A 20,072-nucleotide genomic window follows, 5' to 3' on the forward strand; every position below is an offset into this window, starting at 1 on the left:
TTATCGGAAGTGTGCCCACCATTGCCTTTATCTACCCATGACTTAAAACCAAGATCATTGGTGCCTGGAGTAAAATTCCTATTCCCCCAAACAGGGGTAAATTGGGACAAAGGAGCATTTTCTACTCTTTCAACTTTTAAAATAACTTTCATGTTGTGACACAAAGTGCTGGCGTTCTCTGCTTCAGTCTTAGAAATACACAAAACACAGAGTGTCTTCTTTTAAATAGCTATGTTTCTTCAGCCATGACAAGGAATTAAAGTATTTTAAGACGTCGTTTACCAAAATCTGGAGGCTTTATGTGGATACGTTTTTGTCAGGCAAACAAACAAACAGGGAGCCCTGAGCACACTCGTCTCCTAATAAGCTTTCAGGCAGAAAATGAGACGTTTCATCAATGAGAGTAAGTTGGAAAATATATACACACATGTATATGTGTAACACATAACCTGATGTCCTAATGGACTGATATTTGTCAAGGAAATTTCTAAAGGAAATAGGGCTGGATGCAAAAAATGGGAGAATTTGAAAAAGAAATATAAGGTTAACAGAACTAGATGCAGCCCATAACATATATACAGGTGCTGGTCATATAATTAGAATATCATGAAAAAGTTGATTTATTTCAGTAATTCTATTCAAAAAGTGAAACTTGGATAATGTATGCATTCATTCCACAGGCTGATATATTTCAAGTGTTTATTTCTTTTAATTACCAGTTAATTAAGTCATTAATTAATTACTAATCAATGATTAATCAATTAACAATATTAATTCTTATTATTAATGACTATCAGTATTATTAACATTAATTAATTACTCATTAATCAATTACTAATACTAGTAGTTATTATTATAAATCACAAATTAATTAAATTAATTATTAATACCACAACCTTCTCCGACATGACTGTGATGTGTCAAAGAAATCAGCGACTTCTTCTATTTCTTTGCATTTACACAGAAAGACGAGAAAATAAAGAGAGCAAACAGGTTACTGCAACAAGTTTCGCTTCGGTTGCCATGTTGACAAACAGTGAAGATGGTAGTTTGAGACGGACGGGTTTTTTTTCCCCCTAAGGCGGAAGGGTGTCTCAATTCATAGGGCTAGAGGCATACCCCTTCGCCATACCCCTTGTTTTAAAGGGGTAGGGGTAGGGGTAGGGCCAAGGGGAAGGGGAACAAAAGAGAATTAAGGTTGGGCCTAAAACTGTGTAAATGTGCATTATTGTTGACAAATAAAAACGAGATGAAAATGTTTTGCAAGAAATAAAAAATAAACAAAAACTCCCTCCTCGTTTTTGTCTACTACGCAAGAAGGAACGCAACATCTTGTCCAGCTGTCATGTGTCTATGTCAGCAGTTCTTCTACTGTAGGCTACGTTACGTATTATCTCCCTGCGCGATTTTGTCCACCGCTTCACACACAGTTTTTATTCGTTCTTCATTATTGTGCCTTTTTGTGGGGCAGCCAACAATGCGGATCTCAGCCGTGGACTGGAACATTAATATCTCCCGCTTCTCTTATTCGTAAACTAAAGTTACTGTCCCTCTTGAAAATAATAATGATAATATCATCCGCTGCGTGTCTGTGTGTGTTGTGGGATTTGCTGAGTAAATGGTGGAACGACTGATGATTCCATAATCAATAACTTCAAAGTGAATCGCCGTTTTAAATCAAATGACACCTCTTTCCAAACGTTGTAAAACGGACAGCATACTACAACCGACCAAAACTGTTTTCCCCCCAAATGAGACATCCTCCGTTCTGTCGGGGAGAGCTTATCCCGGTGTCAAAGTCTCAGCGCTCCAGTCAGCTGTGCAGCAGTGCTCCAGGTACGAGTATTGTAGGGGGACACTGGGGCCAAAGTAACATTTTACATTTATATCCCTCTGAATCTGCTCGGCTGTAAGAGTCATATTATTCAACACGTTTTTATTTTATTTTATTTTGTTGGTGTTTCTAATAAATATAAAACATCAGAACAAGTGCATCATTTGTAAATGTGTATTGAATCAACAAACAAGACACTTTTGGCAAAGTTGCTTTGAAGATTCATTCATTCAATTCAATTCATTCACGATGTTTGTTATTTCAGACATTTAATCAGTATTTCAGATGTGGAACACAAGTCAACTGGAATGAATAAACAAAAATTATCTCTGAAATAAATAGAAAAAGACTAAAATGTTTTGACTAAAACTAGACTTTTAGTCAACTAAAACATGACTAACAAAAATATGTGAATGACTAAATGTGACTAACAATGAACTTTGACACAAGACTAAATTGAAAAATGGGCGACAAAATTATCACTACATGCAACTTATAACGGCAAGATCTGATTCTGCAAATGATCTTTGTGATTGTTTCACTTTTTTGTACCTTCATTTTTCATTATGTAATGTTTTTCTACGGCAGGCATAGCATTAAGTGTGTGTGTGTGTGTGTGTGTGTGTGTGTGTGTGTGTGTGTGTGTGTGTGCAAACTTTCTCTAAGTAACTATAAAAATGATTGATTTTTACATAAATTGACAGGACTACTTACTCGCTCACTCACTCACTCATCTTCGACCGCTTTTCCGGGTTCGGATCGTGGGGACAACAGCTGCAGCAGGGGACCCCAGACTTCCCTTTCCCGTGCCACATTGACCACCTCTCATGACCATAGGTGAGAGTAGGAACGAAGATTGACCAGTAGATCGAGAGCTTCGCCTTTTGGGTCAGCTCCCTTTTTGTCACAACAGTACAGTAGAGTGAATGCAATACTGCCCTTGCTGCACCAATTCTCTGGCCAATCTCATGCTCCATCGTCCCCTCACTCGTGAACAAGACCCCGAGGTACTTGAACTCCTTCACTTGGGGCAAGGCCACATTCCCTACCTGGAGTAGGCAATCCATCAGTTTCCTGCTGAGAACCATGGCCTCAGATTTAGAGGTGCTGATCCTCATCCCAGCCGCTTCACACTTGGCTGTGAACCAATCCGGTGAGTGTTGGAGGTCACTGGCTGATGAAGCCAACAGGACCACATCATCTGCAAAAAGCAGTGATGAGACTCCGAGCCCACCAAACCAGAAACCCTCCTCCCCCGACTATGCCTTGATATCCTGTCCATGAATATCACAAACAGGTTTGGTGACAAGGTGCAGCCCTGGCAGAGGCCAACCTCCACCGGCAATGAGTCTGACTTACTGCCTAGCACCCGAACACAGCTCTCGCTTTGCGAGTACAGAGATTGGATGGCCCTGAGAAGGGACCCCCACACTTCATACTCCCGCAACACCTCCCACAATATCTCCCGGGGTACCCGATCGTACACTTTCTCCAAGTACACAAAACACATGTAGACTGGGTGGGCATACTCCCAGGCACCCCGTGGGGGATCCCAGAAGGACTCCTTCAGTCGGACGGCTTCCCTGACCACCGGTGTCCACCACGGTGTTCGAGGGTTGCCACCCCTTGAGGCACCTAAGACCTTCAGACCACAGCTCCCCGCTGCAGCTTCAGCAATGGAAGCTTTGAACATTGCCCATTCTGGTTCAGTGCCCCCAACCTCCACAGGGATGCTAGAGAAGCTCTGCCGAAGGTGTGAGTTGAAGATCTGTCGGACAGTGGGCTCCTCCAGACGTTCCCTGTCGAAAGTCCTCCACCACCTTCTGATCCAACTCACCAATAGATGGTGATCAGTTGACAGCTCTGCCCCCCTCTTCACCCGAGTGTCCAGAACATGCGGCTTCAAATCAGATGATACGATCACAAAATCGATCATTGATCTTCGGTCTAGGGTGCTCTGGTACCATGTACACTTATGAGCATCTTTGTTCAAACATGGTGTTCATTATGGACAGTCCGTGACTAGCACAGACGTCCAATAACAACCAACCATTCGGGTTTAGGTCAGGGAGGCTGTTCCTCCCAATCACACCTCTCCAGGTGTCTCTGTCATTGCCCACTTGTGCGTTGAAGTCCCCCAGCAGAACAATGGAGGCCCCCACTGGAGCTCCATACAGGACTCCATTCAGGTACTCCAAGAAGGTCAAATACTCCAAAATGCTGTTCTGTGCATACACACAAACGGCCAGAGCTAGAACCTGCCGCCCAGGTCTGGTCCGTCGAGGCCCTTGACTTTCACTGCCACTCAAAGGACAGCGCACCCGACACCAGCGGTTCCCCCTGCGGGTGGTGAGCCCACAGGGTTCAGTTTGTTTGGTTTTTGTCCAGTGATAGTTTTCTGTACACAAGAACATGTTTCTAAGGCAACAGCCATCAGGCTCTCAGCAATGTAACACTTGCACTGAAAAAACCCACAAGTGTCACCAAAGAATTCCACAGAATACAATGTGTGTCTTGCCAAAGAATATTTATGATGAAGCACTGAGAATTTGTTTATTTTTTGCTTTGTTGTACTATATTTTATGTATTTTGTGTATGTGCTTAATGGGTGTGGTTGTATCTAGAAATGAAAACCAAGAGTCTTGTCTTCGGTGGGTGCTGGATGGAGCAGTGCTGAGGGTTTTTCCACCGCATAGCGGTGCCCTGGTATAAACCTGAGACGGCTCGTGGGTGGCCACTTGGAACATCATTTTCCTAACTAAGAATGACCTGCTGTCAAGGGAGCAGGGAAAAGGACACATTATAGTGACCAGATCTTAGTGACACTCTGTCACCTCTGGGGCAGTCTGTGTCACAGTTTTAAAGCACCAAATGGCAGTGTAGCAGGGATTGAAAACACTCATACTACAGCGGCCAAAGTCAGCACAGTATGTGCAAGATACAGCTGCTATTTAAACTGAGCGGAAAACACTCACAACAAGCAGTGTAATTTAAGCGAATACGGTAGCGGTCGGCGCATTTTGGAGAAAACACTCACAGCGAAGCGGCCATGTCGGCATGGTACGGCGTGACTATGATGCGAGAAACACAACATGCCATTCGATTTCAAAATATGCTGGCATTGCATGATTAACACAAACCCCAACTAGTTAAACATTCATGCCACAGCGGTCAAAGGTAGCAGGACTTGTCCTGCAAATATTAGCGGTAACAACTTAAGCCACAAATCGTTCACTCGTATTAAGCAGAATTACAAGAGTGGCAGTGTAACTGAGGAAACAACTAGTTGTCTTGCAACCTCTGGACGGTGCAAGAAGGCTGCGACACTCCAACAAGACAAGCGACCCAAAATAATTTCGAACCTCTGCTCTTCATGTGAGATGAAAAAAGGAAAGAATGCTGGGTGACATGCTCTCATATACTGTTTTAATACAATAACATGCTTTTGGAGGGCGGTATGCATTTTCAAGAGTCCCTCCGTCCATGCCGTCGCCCGCAATGACAGCTATCCGCCCTCGTCTAACTCTGGTGAATAGCTTTCATTTTGGGCGACTGGGCATGGATGGAGGGACTCAGAAAAATGCATACCGCATGACAACAGCATGTTATTTGCATTATTATCACTTTTTACTGAGATACACAACACGTAACGCGTACATAAAAAGTTGTCTCACTTAACTTTTGTCGTGTCGGCTGGCGCGCGCTGGTCTCCAAATTCGGCAGTGCGCCCTCATCAAGCTGGCTGCTTTAGCTGCTGTTCATTGTCGTACTATCCATGAGAAAATCATCCGGAATATCCATATTGGGACCAAAACACACTTCTCGACTTTTAATCTTTTCCTCTGTGGACAGAGGAAAAGATTTTTTTTTTTTCCCCCTCTGTGGACAGTTCTTGGACTGCGTGTGCGCTATGACGTCATTTGTTTACGCACAGCGGGCGGGTATAGCCAGATTGTGTCGACGTAAATCTACGATACCTGCCTAGCAACACCCTGGTAAAGTAATAATAATGTTTGACATCTCATTTCATTTAACACTTAGTGATACTATTATACAAAATGTTTTTACAAGAGGTCCCCCTTTTAATTTCATTCATTCTCTAAAACCCAGCACAGCGTTCTCATTCACATCATGTTGCTTTATGGCAGCTGCCACTTTCTGTCCCACAGTGTGCATCACAGTCCCTCGTTTGCCTGAGAACACAGGAACAGCTTGTCAAGCATGTAGACAGTGCCATCTTATGGCCACAGTTGATAATGAAATATAGGTTGCAGGACCAGCCAAACAAGTACAATGCTGCTGGAACCTCAGCTTCCCTGAGGGAGTTTTCCCAAGGGATTAATAAAGTTCTACCTAATCTAATCTAATTTAAAGTGAAGTTGAAATTGATGCCTTATTTTAAGAAAGGCAAGTGCAACAGGATCATCTGTGTACCGAGATAGGGACATAGGGAGAGACAAAAGTAATAAGGCAGGGAGAGAGGTAAACAAACATGACTGAGCTTCTAACTGACACCAAGTTGTATCAGGATCTTTTAATCAATAAATGTATGTTTGAATGCGAGCTGCTGAATAATAATACATCAAACAGGCCTCCACTGAGAGAACATTTTTGTAATAATTTACCTACTCTTGGAGATTTACCTCCCCATATAAATGAGGAAATCATTTGATCAATAGATTTAAAAAAGGTTTTTGGTAAGAACAAAGGAATACACTGAAATAGGTATAAAAACTTGGGGAAAACATTCATTTTCACTGTATTAATCTTACCTAAAAGAGATGTTGGTAGATTTCCCCATCTTTGAAAAGCCGACCTTATACTGGACAGTAAAGAAGTAAAATCTGCAGCCCGCAGAGCTTGATGTGAGCCAGTTACATTCACTCCCAAATACTTAAAACCAGAATGATTCAGATGGAAAGGAAGATCAGTTTGAGTCGCTGTGCAGCTGCATTTATAGTCAAGCATTCACTTTTTTGTATGTTAAGCCTATATCCAGAAAAGGAGTCAAAATTTTGGAGTACTGCTATAATAGAGGTTAGATGGCTAGTTGGATTTGTGACATATAAAAGTAAATCATCTGCATACAGAACAACCCTATGTGCTGTACTCCCATGATTCACACCTTGGAAGTTCTGAGACTTATTGATAGTGGCTCTGTTGCAAAAGCAAAAAATAAAGGGGAGAGGGGGCAACCTTGGCGTGTACCACGTGAGAGAGTAAAATTGTCGTATTTTGCATTATTAGTGCAGACAGAAGCTAGGGGGAAGTATACAAGAGATGAATCCAAGAAATAAATCTATCACCAAAACCAAATTTCTTTAGGATGACGAAAAGGTACTCCCATTCCATTCTGTCAAATGATTTTTTGGCATCCAATGAAATTACCACTTCAGGAAAATTACTATGGTGTTTGGATTACAGTACATTGAAAAGGGTATGTATATTAAACCAGTCTTGATAAAACCAGTCTGTTCATTTGATATAATAGAAGGGATCATTCCATCTATACAGGACATTAACAGTTTGGCCAAAATTTTCACATCCACATTAAGAAAGCTAGTAGGTCTATAGGAAGCACAGAAAATCAGACCTTTTCCTTCCTTGAGCGGTAATGAAATGGAGGCTTGTCTCAAAGTTGTGGGAGAGAACCCTGTTCCAGTGAGTCCTCAAAAACTGACAAAAGAAGCGGGGCTAATTTCATATAAAAATCAGACGAGAACCCATCAGGGCCAGGAGCCTGACTGCACTGATTTAATGGAAGACAGAATTTCTTGCTGATTAAGGGGAGCATCAACTTCTACTGCTTTTTAAAGTATCAACTTCAGGGATTTCTAGGTCATCAAGGAATTACTGCATATTTTTAGAGTTGGGAGGAAACTCTGCTGTATAAAGAGTGGCATAAAATGATTTAAAAACAATTCATTTCAGTTGGGTCAGATGTGAAAGTACCTGATTTATTTTTTATTTGTACAATTTGGCAGGTGGCAATGTTGTGCCAGGGTTGGTGGGCCAAGAAGTGAGTAGCTTCATCACCATATTCATAATAGTTACCATGAGACTGTAGTAACAGTTGCTCAACTTCCCTCATCGAGATCAAGTCGAACTCAAGTTGCATATTAAGACGTTGCTTAAAAACGCCCAGGGAAGGTTTCTGGGCATATTGTTGATTACGTTTTAAAATTTCTTTAGTAAGATCTTTTTGTCTAGCTCTCCTGGACTTGGACAGGTGATACAAATAAGGAATAATTTGGCCTCTAAGATGAGCCTTTAGAGTTTCCCATTGTAAATTGTTTGAGATGGCATCAGATTTATGAGTAACAAGAGCAATCAGAGATTTCTGACGTCTGCCAATCTGGATCCGGATCACCTCCAAAATTCAGTGGAGGCTTCTATGCCCTAATATGTATCTGTGGTGCAAATTTGGTGAGAATCTGGGAAGTAGTTTTGAAGTAATCATTCAAAGCCTACATAAAGTGACATCTTGATCCAGAACTGGAAAACCTCCTAAATTTAATGCAGTCTTCCATGCCCTAATATCTATCTGTGGTGAAAATTTGTTGAGAATCCATGAAGCAATTTTGACATGATCGTTCAAAGCCTATATAAAGTGAATCTTGATCCAGAATCTGGCTCCAGATTGCCTACAAAATTCAATGGAGTATTCCATGGCCTAATATCTATGTGTGGTGCAAATTTGGTGGAAATCCATGAAGTAGTTTTGATGTAATCCTTCAAAGCGTATATAAAGTGAAATCTTGTTCCAGAATCCAGATTTGGATCCAGATCACCTCCAAAATTTAATGGAGTCTTCTATGCCCTATTATCTATCTGTGGTGAAAATTTGGTGAGAATCCATGAAGCAGTTTTGACGTAATCCTGAAAAAGCCTGTATAAAGTGAATCTTGATCCAGAATCCGGATTCAGATCCAGATCCCCTCCAAAATTTGATGGAGTCTTCCATTGCCTAATATGTATCTGTGGTGAAAATTTGGTGAGAATCCATGAAGTAGTTTTAACGTAATCATTCAAAGCCTATATAAAGTGAAACTTGATCCTGAATCCGGATCCAGATCCAGATCACCTCCAAAATTTAATGGATTCTTCCATGGCCTAATATGTATCTGTGTTGGAAATTTCATCAAAATCCATGCAGTAATTTTGACGTAATCCTGCTAACGGTAATCCTTCAAAGCCTATATAAAGTGAAACTGGATCCAGGTCACCTTTAAAATTTAATGGGTTCTTCTATGGCTTAATATCTATCTGTGGTGAAAATTTTGTCAAAATCCATTCAGTAGTTTTGATGTAATCCTGCTAACAGTCAGACAGACAGATAAATGAACACCGATGATTTTATTACATCCTTGGCGGACGTATTTAAGGAGTTATCGATAGAAGATGAAATATACTCACAGAAGGTAGAGTCAACGAGTAGTAAGGGGTTTAACCTCCAAGGAGGTCAAGATGTATGGTGAGTGGACACAGCAACATCAAGAGCCAAAGAAGCATGATCTGGAAGATATTCAGAATTATGAATTTTTGAAATTAAAGAGCCATTAATAATATTAATAAAAAAATCTATAGGAGAATATGCGTGATGAATATGCAAGAAAAAAAAGAATATTCTCTGGCTTATCGGTTATTTTTAGGTCATAAATTCTGAACAGTTTGGACCTAGCAGTGGGGGTTTTTATGTTGGAGGCAGATCTATCAAGTACAGGATCAATAATGCAGTTTAGATCACCACCAAAAATCAGCGGGTGTGTTTTTAAATCTGGAATCATCCACAAAAGGGTTTCATTTTGGGCATTATAGACATTCACCAGAATGACAGGATTGTCCCTACAATAATTAAATATCTTCCACTTGTTTGTGATTATTTTAGAAAGTGAGAAATGCATTTTGTTGCTAAATAAAATTGCAACACCTCTTGCTCTGGAAGTCAACATTTGAGTGATAGATGTGGCTGGCCTATCCACAGCTTTTCAAGCCTGTTATGATCTTTAATATGTAAATGAGTTTCAAGGAGAAAAATCACGTGTTTTAAGATGTTTCAAATGGATGAAAAACCGAGACTTATTTACAGGACCATTCATGCCCTTCACATTCCAGGATAAGAATCTAATGGGACTACCCATAGTACTACAGTCAGCCATACGTGCACTTTTCCAGCAGGTTTACTGTGTGGGTACAGCCCCATATTGACAACAAGGCCGATACAAACATTGGGCCACCTTAAGCATCAAGGTGGTGAAAGAGATAAAATACACAAACCAAATAAAAGCAAATAGTATAAGATATATTTATAACTATATCAAACACACATGCGCACCAGAACACCGCCTATCCCCCACCCTCTTGGTCCCCTTCCTCAAACGAAAGAGACTGCAGCTTAAACCAAACATCTGTGACCTCCTACCGCCGGCTCCAGCCACACTATCCTCATGACTCTATAAAAAAAAAATAAAAATATAACAAGTAAAAATTCCTAAAGTTATCTTCCTTAAACTCAAACTGAAAGCAAATCTCTACAACCTGAGATAAATTAATTAAAAAATATTAAAGCTAAGATGATGGGTTGCATAAGTAATGCAGGATGTTGTCTGTATGAAACACACCACAGACCATCACAACATGTCTCTGTACTGTTTGAAAGCTAGACCACACTGAGAAGAGAATTCAACAATACCATCTCAGCACCATGTGGTCCACAGCCCTCACACAGTCAGTGTGATCATCATTACATTCCACAGCACATTTAAAGCTCAAAGTGGCAGTTCCACTGAACATGGTACTGTGTGAATTCCCACTCTAAGTCACTTTCATCTCAAATCCCCACTTTAATACTCAGAAATTATAAGCAAAAAAATGATATCTATGATCATGACAGAACTATTAGCAGTTATGGGAGCATTTTTCAGTAGTGCCCTTCAAAATAAAAGTCACAGCCTGAGGTTGTTCTCTGAACCAGCAAATATTTGCAGCCTGAATATAATCTTCATGTCAAACATGTTTGGGCTCAGTATTTCAGTCATGCTAACTTATTTTGAGTTAACTGAAAACACTTGCTTAAATGAAGTATTTTTCTTCCAAATGTGTGTTGTCATTTTGGCTGCCCCGCTTTGTTGGACAGGTTTTGGAGTGAGCACGTCAGAGGGACAGCACAGGTAGGTCAGTATGGAAACAGTTTGAGACTGTTTGGGTGTGTAGAGAGGAGGAATGTGGGTATACAGGGAGAAAGATGCTGAGGATGGAACAGACTAAACTAGAGGTTTATGGATGTGGTGAGGGAGGGCATGCAGGGACTTGTGATAGAGGAGGAAGGGTTTTCTTCTGTTAACCCATGTTTCCTTTCTCTGCCTGGAGTCCCTGCTTTCTGTTGGATTTACAGTCAGTTTGCTTTTGCATGTTTTGTTGTTGGGAGAGTTCTGGTGTCTACAGTCTGCAGGCATGAGCAGAGATTTATTTGCCATCACCACGGCTCTGCTTACTTAACGTGTGGTTTATTCGTGTTGATGTTTGTGCTGCAGGTGCTCGTCTTCTCCGAGTCACTGGTCCCCACTGTGAGGAAAGCTCTCTGTGACCCCCTGGAGGAGGTACGAGAGGCTGCAGCGAAAACCTTCGAGCAGCTTCACGCCACCATCGGTCACCAGGCCCTGGATGACATCCTGCCTATGCTGCTCAAACAGCTGGTCAGTGAGGATGCAGCTGTGCACGAACGCCCGAGCTGATCTTCACATCGTGGATTTTTTTCAGCTGTGGCTGATAAAGTTGTCACTGTGGCTGTAATTCCTACATACACGTCTTTTTTTTTTTTTTTTTTTTTTTTCTTTTTTTTTAGGATGATGATGAGACAGCAGAGTTTGCGTTGGATGGCCTGAAGCAGGTCATGGCCGTGAAGAGTCGCTCGGTGTTGCCTTACTTGGTTCCAAAGGTAAAGAATCCTCATCAGACTTAGGGTTAATTGTGTGATGAGATCACATCTTCCATCTCGTCTTTCCAGCTTACTGCTCCTCCAGCGAACACCCGTGTGCTGGCCTTCCTGTCCGCTGTGGCCGGAGATGCTCTGACTCGCCACCTAGGGGTCATCCTGCCGGCCCTGCTCTCCTCACTTAAAGCAAAACTGGGCTCAGAGGAGGAGGCACAGGTGAGTGTGATCAGCCTTCATGTCTGCTGCTCCAGTTTTTCTGTTTAAATATTTGTGATATTTCTAATACTATCATATTTCTTGCTTACTGGATGCCTGGAAACAATTTTAAAAAGAAGATTCTCATTAGCACAGTACACAGTAAGTCAGTCACTTCTGTTATCTGAGAAAAGAATTCATTGAGGTGTTTGGATGATTCCAGCGCACAAACTCTTCTCATGATTGAGACAGACCACAGACAGTCTTCATTTATTAGAAACATGTTTCATTTCCATCCATCCATCCATCCGTTTTCTTCCCGTTTATTCGGAGTCGGGTCGCGGGGGCAGCAGCTCAAGCAAAGCCGCCCAGACCTCCCGATCCACACACACCTCCCCCAGCTCCTCCGAGGGAGCACCAGATGATTCTGGATCATCCTTCTTTAGATAAACATATGTTCTGAAAGGGGTTATTCTGTAACCTCCAGCGACATTATCAGAGTGTAAATGTAAATTTACCGCTGCTTCATGATAATGTACAGTAGTGTTCAGAATAATAGTAGTGCTATATGACTAAAAAGATTAATCCAGGTTTTGAGTATATTTCTTATGGTTACATGGGAAACAAGGTACCAGTGGATTCAGTAGATTCTCACAAATCCAACAAGACCAAGCATTCATGATATGCACACTCTTAAGGCTATGAAATTGGGCTATTAGTAAAAAAAAAAAAAAAAAGTGGAAAAGGGGGTGTTCACAATAATAGTAGCATCTGCTGTTGATGCTACAAACTCAAAACTGTTATGTTCAAACTGCTTTTTTAGCAATCCTGTGAATCACGAAACTAGTATTTAGTTGTATAACCACAGTTTTTCATGATTTCTTCACATCTGAGAGGCATTAATTTTGTTGGTTTGAAACAAGATTTTGCTCATTTACTAGTGTGCTTGGGGTCATTGTCTTGTTGAAACACCCATTTCAAGGGCATGTCCTCTTCAGCATTAGGCAACATGACCTCTTCAAGTATTCTGACATATCCAAACTGATCCATGATACCTGGTATGTGATATGTAGGCCTAACAACATAGTAGGAGAAACATGCCCATATCATGATGCTTGCACCATCATGCTTCACTGTCTTCACTGTGAACTGTGGCTTGAATTCAGAGTTTGGGGGTCGTCTCACAAACTGTCTGCGGCCCTTGGACCCAAAAAGAACAATTTTACTCTCATCAGTCCACAAAATATTCCTCCATTTCTCTTTAGGCCAGTTGATGTGTTCTTTGGCAAATTGTAACCTCTTCTGCACGTCTTTTATTTAACAGAGGGACTTTGCGGGGGATTCTTGCAAATAAATTAGCTTCACACAGGCTTAATTATTACAGAATTATGTAGAAATTTCAAGAAACTTTTAGAACTTTCTAGAACGTTATAAAAAAATAAAATCAAAGTTTGTGCTGAATGTAGTCATTTTTCCATAGACTTTAGACATAAGTAGTTGAAACATAACACTTAGAAGCCAGGAACAAAAATTGTGTTACATAGTGTTATTCTTCTATCCATTTTGATGGTTGTTTTCCGTTTTCTTCCACGCGTCTGTTTTTTTGTCCATTTTAAAACATTGGAGATCATTGTCGATGAACAGTCTATAATTTTTTGCACCTGCGTATAGGTTTTCCCCTCTCCAATCAACTTTTTAATCAAACTACGCTGTTCTTCTGAACAATGTCTTGAACGTCCCATTTTCCTCAGGCTTTCAAAGAGAAAATTATGTTCAACAGGTGCTGGCTTCATCCTTAAATAGGGGGCACCTGATTCACACCTGTTTGTTCCACAAAACCGACGAACTCACTGACTGAATGTCACACTACTATTATTGTGAACACCCCCATCTCTACTTTTTTTTACTAATAGCCCAATTTCATAGCTTTAAGAGTGTGCATATCATGAATGCTTGGTCTTGTTGGATTTGTGAGAATCTACTGGTACCTTGTTTCCCATGTAACAATAAGGAATATACTCAAAACCTGGATTAATCTTTTTAGTCACATAGCACTACTATTATTCTGAACACTACTGTAGATGTAGCGCTTCATAATACATAATGCTACTTATACTGGTTTGTGTTGCAGTTTGGATTTAAAGTTGTTGGTTTTTCCGATTCTCTGGTGTGTTCATCCCCAGAGCGTTAACACAAGAGAGTTGCTGCTTGTCAGACACTGAGGTTTACAACAGGTTCTGTCCTCTCTCTCTTTTGTGGCTGAGAGCTTTTAGTCCACTAAAAGTCTTTGGAGGTGCACAGGACTGAAATACTGAGCCTTTGCAGAGTCACAGTCAAAATACCTATGGACTTTTTGGGTGGGGGGTGGGCTGGGGGTTTGCTGTTGCACTGTAAAGTGTGATCATACACTTGAAATGTGCAAATATGAGTGGCTATTCAGGGCCCCCTTGCCCAATTTTTTTGTGGGCCCCCAAACACTTGCCCAGTTTGCCTCTCCTGTTGATGTGCCGCTGTATGTTGTACTATGTTGAATAGGATTTTTCATAAATGAAAACAGTGCATTCGTGTTGCTGCCAGTTTGCTCCAGAGATCTCTGTACCACTTCAACAATGTGCAGCGCAACTGTGCAGCAGACATGCAAACAGAAACGCGACTGACTTCCACAGTTCCAAATTGGCTGGTAGATCAGGAACACATCCAGCGTTTGGAGCCTCTGAGTATAATGATCATAGTTGATCTCATCTGTGCAGAAGCAAGACTGAATAGTTCTTTATTTTTATTTGAGCAAAGACGTAGCGGTACATCGGGATTTTACATTGTGTTGTCATGTGAAACACTGGCTCCACAAAAATGTGTTCTTGTGCCTCAGGAGTTGTACAGCTGTCAAACTGTGATCCTTTCTGTGGAGGACGAAGTGGGTCAGCGCATCATCGTGGAGGACCTCCTGGAGGCCACACGAGGTCCTGACCCCGGCCTCCGACAAGCTGCAGTAACCCTCCTCAATGCGTACTTCGCTCGCACCCGCCTGGACTACAGCGTTCACACACGCACCCTGCTGTCAGGCCTCATCCAGCTCCTCAACGACCCCAGTCCAGAGGTGCTGTCTCAGAGCTGGGACACCATCAACTCCATCACCAAGGTGAGCCCGACAAGAAGCTAACTGAGGTCACTTTTGCCGCTTCATGCAAGAAAACCAAAATGAATTTAATCGCAGCATTATGTATTTATAAGGCTCACAGGGGGTTAAGGAGCACAGCTACGAGCTAGTTAATGTTGAGGCACAAAATGCAGTAAGGTGCTTCTTTAAGACGGTGTACAGATGATCATACGAGGTCTGTTAGAAAAGTATCCGACCTTTTTATTTTTTTCAAAAACCATATGGATTTGAATCACGTGTGATTGCATCAGCCAAGCTTGAACCTTTGTGCGCATGCGTGAGTTTTTCACGCCTGTCGGTTGCGTCATTCGCCTGTGAGCAGGCTTTGTGTGAGCAGTGGTCCACCCCTCTCGTCAGATTTTTATTGCGAATAAATGTCTGAAGGATTTGGAGCTTTGCTGCATCAATTTTTGCCAGAAACTGTGAGAGACCTCCAGGTGGACACCATTCTGAAAATTCAGATGGCTTTCAGGGACGATTTTATGGGGATTACACAGATTAAGGAGTGCTCCAGCCGGTTTAAAGACCGCCCACAGCTGCTGAGAGTGCGCCGCGCTCCGAGCGCCGATCGACAGGCTGAATCAACCAGATCATTTCCAACGTGAAGGCTTTGTTGATCCGGGACATCGTCTGACTTACACAAAAATGGCAGGAGACGTAGACATCAGCACTTTTTCGGCACATTCCACTGTTACAGGAGTTTTTTTCATGGAAAGAAAAGCGGAGGGATGCGCCATGGAGCTGTTCATGGCGCGGCACAAAACCACATCCATGTTGGTCTCACAGGACGGCTTTCAGATGGCTTTTGATGGTTTTTCAGTCATGTGACTATCCGAGAAATTGTGGATGAGCCTGGACATGCCAGAACATGTCCTGTGAGGCTTCATCACGGCGTTGCTTTGCGCCATGCGGCACCGCTGCGACGCGCGGAATTCCTCCAATCCTCTTTCCATGACAGAAACTCCTGTAACAGTGGAATGTGCCGAAAAAGTACTGATGTCCACGTCTCCTGCCATTTTTGTGTAAGTCAGACGACGTCCCGGATCAACAAAGCCTTCACATTGGAAATGATCTGGTTGATCCAGCCTGTTGATCGGCGCTCGGAGCGTGGCACGCTTTCAGACGCTGTGGGCGGTCTTTAAACCGGCTGGAGCACTCCTTAATCTGTGTAATCCCCATAAAATCGGCCCTCAAAGCCATTTGAATTTTCCGAATGATGTCCACCTGGAGGTCTCTCTCAGTTTCTGGAAAAAATTGATGCCGCAAAGCTCCAAATCGTTCAGACATTTATTCGCAATAAAAAACGACGAGAGGGGTGGACCAGTGCTCACACAAAGCCTGCTCACAGGCGAATGACGCAACCGACAGGCATGAAAAAACTCACGCATGCGCACGAAGGTTCAAGCTTGGCTGATGCAATCACACGTGATTCAAATCCATAGGGTATTTGAAAAACATAAAAAGGTCGGATACTTTTCTAACAGACCTCGTATGTGAGGTGTACATCAACAATTAACGGTTTGAAAAGCCGGTGCATTATTTATTTATTCATAATGCAAACACCACTTTAGCAGTCAGGAGCTAAGAGCTAATTAGTGTGTTTGTTAGATGTGCAAACAGCAAGCTAACGGCTTCTTTAAAGGAAAAGAAAACCCACTGATAATTTACGATTGGGTTGGTACATTATGATATTGAGAGCCCATATGAAAAGTTGTAGGTATGTGTGATCACTTATGTTAAAGTAAGGAGTGTTTTTGTGTGGCTGGTCTAAAGCCACCAGCAGGCGGTCATCCCGGCTGCTATAACAGCGATGTGTGACGTCCCATTCCAGAAAGGGCCGAGGGGGTGCAGGCTTTTTTTGCAGCCACCCACCGCACCAGCTGATTTCACTGATTAACATCACATTGAGCAGATGGAATCAGTTACCCAGGTCGCTTGTGGAAATTACGGTATTTACCTTTCTGTGCCTATGCTATGTCACAGCATTCCACAAGCGATCAGGGGGATTTCTTCTGATTGGTTAAAATTGTGTCAGTGGCAGCATTTATGAAATCGTCGATGATGGATGAATTCTGACTTTCAGAGGCGGATATTTCAGTTGTAAGAGCTCCTTATTTTCATTTATACACGTATAGCACAGTCCGTCTTCCCAGCTATATTTTATCAGTGAGTTTTCTTTTCCTTTAAGTCACTGAACATGTACACATGTAGTACAATAAAAAGTTTTAGAAATGAATGTTTGAAAACATTTTGTAATATATTTGTAAATGAACAAACTCACCCTCAATTTTCTTGATGTTCTCAGTCCAAATAAGGTTTCTTCCAAAAAGGAAAAAAAAATCCCATTTTTTTTAAAGGTGTGATATTCCACTTAGTATTTTCCTTTTTTCTTTTTTGGTGTGATGTTCCTCTTCTTCTTTTTTCTTGTTCTTCTTCTTGAATTTAGGACAACGAGAATATAGGAATAGAAGGAGTAATTAACCTCTGCTATTGTGAATTAGCCTCAGTGGTTGTGACACTATTTGGAAATCGTTTTGTGATCGAATGATGGTCTGGATTTTATTTGAGTCTCCAGAGCATGAAGTCAGTGGTTTGTGAATTTTCCAATTCATTGTTTATTAATTAACGATGGATTATCACATGAGGGTCGAATTTTTTGAGCTTTGTGGATTAACTTTGTGTGTGGAAGATTTCCTGAAGTGGTTCAACTAAAAGGTGAGTTCAGATTAAATCTGTGTGTGTGTGTGTGTGTGTGTGTGTGTGTGTGTGTGTGTGTGTGTGTGTGTGTGTGTGTGTGTGTGTGTGTGTGTGTGTGTGTGTGTGTGTGTGTGTGTGTGTGTGTGTGTGTGTGTGTGTGTGTGTGTGTGTGTGTGTGTGTGTGTGTGTGTGTTGCGCTGCGGCATACCGGAACAGATGTTCATTTAATGGGTTGTTTCATTCCATGGGACACTTTGCTGTTTGATAAAGACATTTATTATATATATTTGCTTGATATGAGCATGACTATAAATTGTAGTTTATCGCTGGAGCTCAACACGAGGAAAAGCTAAAAGTACACTTCCTGACCTTGAATTAAAGCTGAACATCTCCACTTAATTCATATCGTAACTACATCATTTGAACCCCATTCTTGTTGCGTGCCAAGGCAAAATAAGGAATACTCAATGCTCATACGTTAACCTGCTTGGTTAAACCGATGCTGACCTGTAAGTGCTGGTTGTATGGTTGCACTTTGCTAAAATGCTAATCTACTGGTTTCAGAATGCTGGCAGTTCTGAATCTGCCCTGAAATGTCTTTGATTACGTTGCTGTTCTGCTTCTACGTGTTACTGTATAAAACAAAATATATCGCTCTTTTCTGGAAGTCTTACCACTGGATTAGTTTGCTACTTGGTGATTGACAGATGATCTTAATTTTTTTTTTAGTAATTTTAAAAAGTATTTATTTATTGTGATAGGTAGCTAATGCAGGCTGTTAATAGTGTCATGTGATCAGAGGACACTCCCATGGACAGATGTGGTCTTATTCCTGCTTGAGTGCAAACATGGTACAAAGGCAACAGGAAGGTGCTGTGACTGTCTAAGAAGCTAACAGTGAATTATATGGTCAGTGCTTTTGTTTTGTAGAAACTGGATGCTAATAGCCAGGTGTCGCTCATTGATGATCTCCATCGAGACATCAGGTCAGCAGCTGCAGATGTGAAAGGACAGCACCTGCCCGGTTTCTGTCTTCCCAAGAAGGTAAGAAGGTTCCTTCAGGCTCCACTTTGCATGAGAATGCATTCTTCATTTTCACGTTTCTAGTATTTTATGTACTTATAAATTACTTCAGCATTACTTCAGGGTTATTTATTTATTTAGTATAGTAGTAAAATACTACTTGTCACATGACTCAACAGGTCACTGACCATAGACCACTTGGACAAACCCTTTGTGATGTCACCCATAGGTGTTTCTCAGCAGCACTTTTGAAGCTCTAACTGTGCGGCTCTGGATTTCACCATTTTTGCGGTGTTTAATTGTACTAAACTCCCGGCCCTTAAATGGGTAAAGAACACACAGCCCCTTCTCGGAGTTCCCAAACAGGCTAGTGTTGGTCCTCGTGTTTTATTTATGTATTGGCCAGTGGTCTCCATAAAGGGGCACATATAACAAGTTATGAGCAGCATAATGGCTCAGTAACTGTGGGCTAACAGCAGAGCTAATGTCAGCCAGCTACTGATCCCTGCTAACTGTGAAACATAAATAATAGTAAAACTTCACTCAGTGTAAATACTGGAGCACAGACTTCTTAGGTGTCTTGTCCATCCAAATTGGAAGTCCCAAAAACCAGTTTTATTTGTTATTATCTATCGTCCACCTGGTCGTTACTGTGAGTTTCTCTGTGAATTTTCAGACCTTTTGTCTGACTTAGTGCTTAGCTCAGATAAGATAATTATAGTGGGCGATTTTAACATCCACACAGATGCTGAGAATGACAGCCTCAACACTGCATTTAATCTATTATTAGACTCTATTGGCTTTGCTCAAAATGTAAATGAGTCCACCCACCACTTTAATCATATCTTAGATCTTGTTCTGACTTATGGTATGGAAATAGAAGACTTAACAGTATTCCCTGAAAACTCCCTTCTGTCTGATCATTTCTTAATAACATTTACATTTACCCTGATGGACTACCCAGCAGTGGGGAATAAGTTTCATTACACTAGAAGTCTTTCAGAAAGCGCTGTAACTAGGTTTAAGGATATGATTTCTTCTTTATGTTCTCTAATGCCATATAACAACACAGTGCAGAGTAGCTACCTAAACTCTGTAAGTGAGATAGAGTATCTCGTTAATAGTTTTACATCCTCATTGAAGACAACCTTGGATGCTGTAGCTCCTCTGAAAAAGAGAGCTTTAAATCAGAAGTGCCTGACTCCGTGGTATAACTCACAAACTCGTAGCTT

At 41.5% G+C, this 20,072-nt stretch overlaps 1 protein-coding gene across 1 annotated transcript in view; it reads left to right on the top strand.

Annotated features, from left to right (window-relative positions):
* Positions 1-20,072, top strand: part of gcn1 (GCN1 activator of EIF2AK4) — a 194,863-nt gene that overhangs the window by 132,295 nt on the left and 42,496 nt on the right. The window contains 5 exon segments of the mRNA XM_034169713.1: positions 11,368-11,529; positions 11,679-11,771; positions 11,841-11,984; positions 14,833-15,102; positions 18,748-18,861. Coding sequence (XP_034025604.1) covers positions 11,368-11,529; positions 11,679-11,771; positions 11,841-11,984; positions 14,833-15,102; positions 18,748-18,861 — 783 coding nt within the window.

This window comes from Thalassophryne amazonica, chromosome 5 (genome assembly GCF_902500255.1).
Source record: "Thalassophryne amazonica chromosome 5, fThaAma1.1, whole genome shotgun sequence".
NCBI classification, from domain to species: domain Eukaryota; kingdom Metazoa; phylum Chordata; class Actinopteri; order Batrachoidiformes; family Batrachoididae; genus Thalassophryne; species Thalassophryne amazonica.